We start from the raw sequence: 10000 nt of genomic DNA on the forward strand, positions 1-10000 counted from the left end.
TTTAATAACCCTTATCTTCGAGTGGCCCCCGGGCCCTGAGAATGATGACTATCTTGTACCTATTTACAATGCCTCCCCACCGGACAGAGTTAGACACCAGGGTCGTTTTTTAACGTGGAGAAAAGGTACAAAAATAAAAAATTGTCTCAGTCGTGAAGGACTGCTCCTTCACCGAAAGAGAACAAGAAATGGAAGTGCAGCATCTGAAGAACAGATACTACACTTTGAGGTATTTATTTGCTCCCCCACTGAGCAAATTAGGCACAAGGCCGATTTTTAAAGTGAGGAGTGAAGGGGAAATAGGGGACCAACTCCTCGGGGAGTAGGGGAGCTGGATAGTGACAATTGGTATGAAGGGTTGCCCCTACATTGACCAAGGTCTTATATGTGGGGACAACCCCACATATGGTCTTTGCTTGCAGTATCTGCCGGAACAGATACTACACTTTGAGATATTAAATCTTTTATTCATGTTAAAAATACAGTCAAAATCAACGATGAACAAAAAACTTAGGCACATGGCCAACTGAAAAGGAGGGATTGTGGGGGTCGTTAGTCATCCTTGTCACTCCAGAACCAAACAAAATCAAACGTTTCTCCCAGCTAGTATCTCCTTTCACCATAATACCGCATTCGCCCTTTCATATTGGGGGACGTCCTACTTAACTCCCAGTTTTTAAAACATTTTTTATTGACGTGCAAAAACAAAAACGATAACAATAAAATGGTACAATAATTCATTTGTGTCGAGGGCGGGTGAAGAAAAAACAAAAGGTGATTAGTAGGACCCTCCCAACCCCGTCTAGTTGATAGACTGCCCGTTCCACTAGGTTTGTAAAAGAAACCTCGCTTCTGCGGGTCAGTCTCTAGGTGGGGATACCTTCTAGATGGGGGCGAATGGAGAAAAGAAAATTTTGTGGGTAAGGGATGGGGGTTAGTTTGTATTTCTTTCTCTCCAAGATGGGTAAAATTTAGAGGAAGGGGTTAAAACAAAAATTGCAGGTAAGAGGGGATGGGGATCTTGGAGGCTTCCTAATCGGGGAGGGATGGAACACGATACTACATTTTGATCTTGGCCAAAAGGCCAAATCTTGTAAAACAAAAAGTGATGATATTTAGTCGTTTCGGCCCCGACCTTGGCATTATCTACTGCCAAGGTCTTATTTGGGGTCCGAAACAACTTAGGCACTAAGGCCAGTAAGGGGAAGTGGGGAAAAATAGGGGTCATTGCTAGTCCTAGGCTAGACTTGCGTTTGATAGCAAGTACTTTATTAAGAAAAACCTACTTTAGAGTTTCTATCACGCACTATTTGCGAACCGCCTAACATTCTTACCAGGACCTACTTAAAATAACAGCTCCCCAGCTTACGGGATGGCGGGCGACATTCACGCTATAAAAGGAGAAAAAAAAACATATTTACACAAACAAAAATCAAAAAACATATGTACAAACTTAGGCATTTTTTTTTTTTTTTTATAAAACAAAAAGTGATAGTAACTAGATTAAGATGGAGATCAACATACCCAGATAATGTACTACCACCAATGCCCAAGAAGCGAATATAAACTAGTAATGTATTATTTGTTTATTTTTTTTTGATACCTAGTTCCGGGTTCGATTCTCAAGCAAGGAAAAAAAACATGGCGCTTAATAAAACATTACAATTGGGTTCATTTTCGCTGCATAGGCATAGTGCGCATGTCCATCAATCTAACTTCCGGTTTTCATCTTTGTGCGACGCAGACAAACGCCATTCGTGTTAATGTTTATCTCTGCACGCTTTCCTTACTTTGTCTGTAGTTTCTCCACACTCTTGTACTAGGCAGATGAAAGCGTGACAACTATACGTCTTAAACACAGCGCGCATTCATAATTTTATTTTGGGAGGGGTGACAATGTTAAATCTACTTGACGCCATTTAAATTATGTACTTCATGTCATTTTAAACTTATTGGATACGCAGACAAACCGGATGCTACACTCGAATAACAAATTGACACATTAAAATGGAGAAAAGCAAACATTACGTATTAGTTAAGAGTTCCTATTTACTTGTCTACCCACAAGGGCACGTTGTATTTTTTGCTGTGTCCTGACTGAATAATGACTCATATATAAAAATATAATAATACTAGCTGTATATATACCCGGCGTTGCCCGGTCAAAACATTGTCGGGCGTATGGATTAGTCACATACTATTTATAAATACACCAAATTCATTTACTTGTTACTAAAAGTGACCACATGTTGGATTTAGAGAAGAATAAAACACATCCTTCTTGGTCTATGAAAATCAAACACGAAGTAACTCTAATAGTCTAAACAGGAAATAACTCTTATAGCTTAAATAAATACACTTAGTTTTGGTTTTAAACGCAACTGTTGTCATATATTAATGATTGAAAATAAATTAAATTAAATATAAATTAAATTAAAAATAAATTTAATAAATTAAATTTAAATAATATTTCTAAATCGAACAATAAAAACAAATCTTTTACAACAAAACAATCAATGAAATCAAGCTAATTATAAAAATAAATTTTCTTTAATGTAATATGCAAATGAAGTTACTCATTTAATGTAGATTTCTTTTCAATAAATAGTATATATAGAAATCATGCTGAAATAAAAGTGTACTTCAGTCTGTTGTGAGACGGTGTACCTTTTATACATATACATAAATTTGTGAACAAATAGGAATCTATATATTAATACGATAGCGCGTGTGTGTTATTTTCTGTGTCACACTTACATCCGGATCGTTAAATTGCTATGCGCTTCCATTTCTTGCGATAAATAATTTTATCAAGAATTATTCATAAGTTTTGGTTTCGATTCAGATTATGGCTGAAAAAACTCAAGTTATATATATATATATATATATATATATATATATATATATATATATATATATATATATATATATATATATATAAGTTTTTATTTCGGATTCAAGCTAATACACCCAAATTATATGGATATATATACATATATATATGTATAAATATATATATATATATATATATATATATATAAGTTTTAATTTCGGATTCAAGCTAATACACCCAAATTATATGGATATATATATATATATATATATATATATATATATTTTATTCGCAACTTTTTACTATATAAAAATCGATAAAACATTAACTCTATAATAATATATACGAAATCTGCAAGAATTACAATATATTTAAGCGTACTTTACGACCGGGCTTTGCCGGGCGTTCGTGCTGGCTTGCATAAATACTTTTGTAGTTTTAACAAAAAATCTACAATGATATCAGAGCGTCTCCATTTACAGAATGCCTACATCAATATATTACATATGAATGAACCCCCTGTGGAATTTCCACAGGTCCGCTAGTACGACTTTATTATAATAGATAACTATTGATCGTGACTGCGATGGTTGATTGTTAGGAGAGAATTCGACGAGTTAATATTCTCGGGACCCAAATCGTCAACGAACTCCGCTATCCATTTCGAGTTACTATCATATTATCTACCATTTAGGCTATCGATAAACAGGGAAGAAAGATGTAAAATTAAACCAATTCAAATTACCTTTGAATTTGCGCATGCGCATATAAGTAATGTAAATATATTGGCAAGTTGAAACGAACAGTTTGCATTTCAAATTACTGACATATATTTCTGTGTGCGTTATTTATCCATATACAGCATAATTCACATTGATACACCGCCCCCCGTTACATCACCGAAGTTAAGCAACTTTGAGCCTGCTGAGTACTATAATAGGTGATCATTTGGGAATTCCATGTTTCCAGTCGTCTAGCACTTCTCTTTGCCACTAGACTCAAGCAGTGCCGATTCGGGAGAGTTGTGATTGATGATTGCGCAACCTTTGCCTCATAATTACACGCGCAGCTACTCTTACAGGGAGTCTCCATAGTTTATTAAGACTGAACAGCGGCATCATATCGTATTCATCCACCCAAACAAAGATTTTATTCGTTATAAACAATGCTTGGTGTATGATTACTATTTCCTATTGATTTCAGTGTTATTTGACCAGTAGTTTAAGAGGTTATCGGTTACATATTTACACACTCACTCACACATACATACATACATACGTACATACATACATACATACATACACACATACATACATACGTACGTACATTTACTATTTACTGTTTTATTTATATAGAAGAAACAAATTAATTCCGGTGATTTTAATACATACACACACACACACACACACACACACACACACACACACACACACACACACACACGTGCAAGAAAAAGCACTAAGTATAATTGCACAAGTGAAAATGTCTCTACTCTGACAGTTTTCTTTTAATTACATTATGTGTGTTTCAGAAGAAACAGAAGATGGAACCATTTAAGGAGAAACAGAAATTATTTTCCGTGATTTTAACACACAGACACAGACACAGACACACACACACACATACACACACACACACACACACACACACACACACACACACACACACACACACACACAAGAAATAAACATTATACCGGTTGATGCACTTCACCATCAGTATGTCTTTCTTTCTTTTTTTCCCCCCACGTTGTTGTTGGGGCATAGAATCAGTATAAGTTCGTTTGTTACTTTTACGGTAGTCTTTTCAAATGTCTGAACGGTGCGTTGGTCACGCGGAATTAAAGTTAAGGTTTGTGTTCCTTGATAGAAGCGCTCGTTGAGTTTGAATAAACTACCGTAAAAACAACAAACGGACTCCTACTGATCCTATGCTCCAACAACAACATGGCAAAAAAAGAAAGAAAAGAAAGACATACTGATGATGAAGTGTATCTTGGAAATATATTTATAAATTTCAATATAAATTTCAAACAAAATAAATATCTGTTTATCTCTATATAAAAAAAATGAACTCATTTTTCTCGTCGGATTTTGACCTTAATAGGATTAAAAATCAAGATATTTCATGCAAATATAATATGCACAAACGGAAGAACAATATATGAGGTGTGTTATAGGCTTATTATTTCTCAAATTCCTCGATAATCTTAGATTTCTATACTTTTTCTGCTGAGAAGTCACGGCCAAAATCGGTTAATATCAATGGAAGTGGTAAAATATTTTCTCTCTTATAAATTCCTCCTCTCCCTGCCACCACTTAACACCATTTGGGGATCATTCACAAGGAACAGTTGAGAAGAGAACACCGGTTTGGCTTCGTAGTTCTTTCATGTGAAGTTATTTAAAATCACTAAACTAAGCTGCAGTGCTCTGTGGCGTAGTGGTTAGCGTGCTGGACAATTCACATTATATTTTCACGTTCGCGCCGACCTACCGTAGTCGTTTTTTTTGTTTGTTTTTTTTCCTAAACAACTGGAATGGACTTTTCTTGGTGGCCGAACTGTTAACGTTGCAGATGTTTTGTTTTTTTTTTGTTTTTTTTCACACTTTATTTTCCTACTTTTACTCATGACTCCGGGTTTGATCCTTCCTACTTACCTACCATAACATTTTTTAAAACTTCCCCCCCGTCCCGGAAACAAACACTCGGGCAACGCCGGGTACCCCCGCTAGTTTTGTAATAATGCGTTGTTTTAGCTTCAAACGTATATAATACGTATTTATTTTATGTATTACAAATATTAAACAGATGAACCACTTAAAGGTTGCCAACATCTATAATGATAGTAGTTTTATAGAACCGACAGCATTCGAACTTTAATACGGTGGCAGAGTTAGACACAAGGTCGGTTTTTAATGTTGGTGGAAACCAGCTTCCTCAAAAGGGGAACTCTGGATAGTAACAAAAATAATAAATGCATCAGTCATAAAGGATTTCTCCTCCATTAACTGAGACCCAAAAAGTGTAGTGCGGCATCAGAACAGATACTACACATTGATCTGGCTTCATCCCCTTTTCAGTAAGGTTCTTTATTTTACCCTAGATTCTCAAAATAAATAATATCTATATTACACATATTAAATAGAGGCATACTTGAAGGTTGCAAATATCTGTAATGATAGTGGTATTATGAAATCGGCAGGAGTCAAACTTTACACGCTCAAGTCGTCAGTAGGTCATATCCAAATTAGTCCCCCCCTTTATTTCACACGTAGTAAATTCCTTTTATTTCAAGAAAAGGGAATATTTATATTACAATTATTAAACACATTCCCTTTTAAGGAACTAACGGTGAAATAAAGACAATAACAGTTGGTGTTAATCAATTATTCTCTTATGTGTGAATAACATTTATTTGGGGTTTCAACATCTGACCAATCCGGAAACATATCTGGTCCACCTTGGGTTTTGTCTTGACGGAAAAGCTGCAATATAAAATTCTCCTCAAGAACTGTATAGCCTTGGGTTTTATTTTCGGCAACTTTTTATTCCAGAGTGGATTTTTTTTCCATCTTGGAAAGTTGCACGCTGATTCTGACTATTGCCATTTCTAATCCCCTCTGTCCAGAGGCATCACGATTTATCGACTCACTCACACTCTCTCTCTCTCTCTCTCTCTCTCTCTCTCTCTCTCTCTCTCTCTCTCTCTCTCTCTCTCTCTCTCTCTCTCTCTCTCTGTGTCTCCCGACTCCGACCAACTGTTTTCTTAACTAATTTCCACGTATCTGGAAAAGACCATCAACCCCTCTAAATGACGTCATTAGTATACGTCACGAAGATAATCACCTGATGTTTTTACATGTCATTATTTCTAAGCTGTCAACTAAATTGTTATGATAATATTTTAAGTTAGCATTCTTAAATTAACGCAAATAAATATTCATTCTAAATATTTTTGTTATTCGAAAACATATTTTAGCTGCCAAAAAGTTTTTAGGCTTGATTAATCATAATAATCATCGGCCAGCACCCCTTTCGGCGTTGTCCGGTCAATATCCAACACTCCGACCATCTTTGTATGCATTCACACTTGTTATTGGTGAATGGTAACAAATGTTTTTTTTTGTTTTTTTTTCTAACGAACATAGTCGTTAAAAATTCCTAACGCAAATAGCGCCAAGTTTTTTTTTTTTTTAAATCCGGGTCCGTTCCATTTTTTTTTTTTTTTTTGGTATGATGTTTGTATATTTTGGAAAATGAGGTTTGATAAATATATTTTGCATTATTTAGATTTTTCAGATTACTGTTCTCATCTTGGTTATTTTTCTCACAACATTTTTATGAAGACGGTCGGAGGTGACATCGGCCGAAACGTTGTGAGAAAAGCAACCAAGATGAGAACTATAGTCAAGACAATAATACAAAAAATATTTGTTACAGCTTATCTGAAAAATATACAAATATCATGCTAAAAAAAAAAAAAACTAAACAATCAATCAATGGAAAATGATAAGTATACAAATGGGTGAAAAAAAATTTAAAACAAGTGAAGCATGCATGGTCCCCTGTGAGTGTACAATGAACAAGGCATAAAAAAAATGACTAAGTTCAGCATTTGCCTACCCCCATTTAGCCCTAAATGTCCACAGGGGACGTTAAATCCTGGGGAAAATGTACAAACGGTACAGTTTTAGGTCTTATCATATGTAAATTTGAGTACTGCAGCATGCAAAAAAAGAACTAATTCCATCATTTGTATCCCCCCCCCATTTAAACCAAAAGTTCCCAAAGCCTTAAAATATTTATATTTGAGTTCAGTATCATGCAAAACTGCTAAATAGACATACACAGAAAAATTTGGACAAATATGGTAAAATAGTCCCCCCAAAAATGGAGTGTTTTTATTAGCCCTAAAAGAGCCCCTGAGGCACAACCAAGAGTTATCGCGAAGTATAGACAAAAAATATATATATATATATAGAAATCAGTTAGTTACAGCTTTTTAGAAAGTTTTATAAAAAGATCCAAGACATCAATTTTTTTTTTAATAAGAACGAAAGTGCCAATTTAGCCATTTTAACCCGAAAGGCATCCCTAGGGGGGCAACGGGAGTTTTCCCGGAAAATCCGTTCTGTTACTTTTTTTTACTCATATCATGTTTAATGTTTGTGCAAAATTTCAAGGTATAGTTCTTGAGAAAAGTGCGGATAGACAAACGGACGAACGGAGGAGGGTGAATTTACAAGTCCACCCTCCTTTTGTCGGGGGGACTAATAAATAATAATAATAATAAATAATAATAATAATAATAATAATAATAATAATAATAATAATATGATGATGATGATGATGATGATGATGATGATGATAACAACAAAAACAACAACTAAACAAATAAACGTGTCACTTATATTTTGTACACACACCCACATAATTCGTTTATGTGTGTGAATTAGAGAGGGATAAAAAGAGGGGTATATAGTTCCCTCCCACTGCAAGAAACTATGACACCGGGGTCAGAAAGTGAGATTGAGAAGACAGCGCCTCAAAGTAGAGGCGCTCTGACCTGTCCACAAAGTGTCTGGGTAGCCCTAGCCCTGTCGGCATTTTCCAGTAAGGGTGCCTCATACAATTAGCAATAAACTTACCCTTTCTCAAAGACAGAATTCAAAGCATAGTGTGTGTGTGTGGGGGGGGGGGGTGACCTCCTATAAACTGCACCGAACTAACATCCCACCACAAAATCAATATAGACCGGATTGTTACAGGAATGGTCTCATCTCGGTTGCCCTATGTGGGGGAGGATAAAAATCCCTTGTCGATAGGGATGGAGAGAGATGATACAGTAAAAAAAAAAAAAGATGATGAAGAAATATAAGCGCTCGATATTGTGATATGTATGTGTGTATGCATACATGTACGTATGTATGTTTATCTGGACGATTTATATACTTGAATGTTCACACGCGCGCAGAGTCACTTTGGAATTTCTGACTTCCTTCTAAAACGGACATACGTCCGAACCACTTCTTTCTTTTCTTTCTTTCTTTTTTTTTTTTTTTTTGATCATCAAATTTAAATATAAGACCAGAATTGTTTTTACTTGCCCCTTACCCCCCCCCAACACTACGCACCACAATAGCTTTGTGTAGTTCATATATAGCATCAACTACTTAATTTTTAAACTAAATAATTTATTTTTCCTCATCTTTTTTCCAGGATGTTACAATCCCATCATCCTCCGCCGGTTTTTCCGTCAGTGTAAGAAAGATATTTGAACGGGATAACACTTGTCCATTAAGACGGCGGGTCGTTGTGAAAATTCTAGTCACTAAAAAGATCTCAAGTTAGACGGAGAAAACTTCCCCCTCCAAAAAACAAAATGGCGAACAATTGGAATGTTTTACGATTCACACAGTTTACAGTTTGGATTCTTTTATATGGTGAGTAAAAAATTAACAAACTTTTTATCTAGGGATTAATATTGCTCAAACTTTTTATATAGTGATTAAAAAATTGTTAAAACTTTATATAATGAGTAAAAAAAATTGTTCAAACTTTTTATATGGTAAAATATTTCAAAATTTTTATATAGTCAGTAAAAAATTTTCAAACTATTTATATAGTGAGTAAAAAATTCCGATACAAAACCTATCTAAGAACACTGCCAGGCACATAAAGTACATTTCTGTGAAATTTCATAAAAATCGGCCCAGCTGTTTCGGAGTCTATAGGGAACAAACTCACACACACATACACACACAAAGTTTCTTTATATAATAGTAGAGATTAACTTATTTCTGTTTGTACCAGTTGATGATACGTCCTCAACAATCAGTTCAGCAGTAACTTTGTTGTTTTCGGACTGACGCATGGTTCTGTTCAGTTTCAGGAGGTCCACCCTTTCAATCTTTGTTTACTTTTTTTTAGAAGAGTTTAGGTTATCACCAAACACCTGAGCCGCCACTACCTCGAAATGCCCATTGAATTGCAATGCATTTTTAAAAAAAATAAAAATGCACAAATCCTAGAGTGGTGACTTTTCAAAACCACTATGTCTAACTACCTCGAGAGGAGTTCAAAAATAATCCAAACGATACATGTGTCAATTTTAGCCAATTTAAACAAAAAGGCGCCCCTGGGGATGGGGGAGGGGGGCAACCG

At 35.2% G+C, this 10000-nt stretch overlaps 1 protein-coding gene across 2 annotated transcripts in view; it reads left to right on the forward strand.

The window, feature by feature from the left end:
• Positions 1–10000, forward strand: part of LOC145265502 (uncharacterized) — a 78332-nt gene that overhangs the window by 28484 nt on the left and 39848 nt on the right. Inside the window, exon 2 of one of the 2 annotated variants that reach the window (XM_080121398.1) lies at positions 9056–9279. In XM_080121398.1, coding sequence (XP_079977524.1) covers positions 9219–9279 — 61 coding nt within the window. In that variant the 5' untranslated portion in view covers positions 9056–9218. Of the gene's footprint in view, positions 1–8874; positions 9280–10000 lie in introns of those variants that run through there. The other variant, XM_080121399.1, reaches the window with a different exon arrangement.

Source organism: Euprymna scolopes, chromosome 40 (genome assembly GCF_053919585.1).
Source record: "Euprymna scolopes isolate OS-2025 chromosome 40, ASM5391958v1, whole genome shotgun sequence".
NCBI lineage: Eukaryota > Metazoa > Mollusca > Cephalopoda > Sepiida > Sepiolidae > Euprymna > Euprymna scolopes.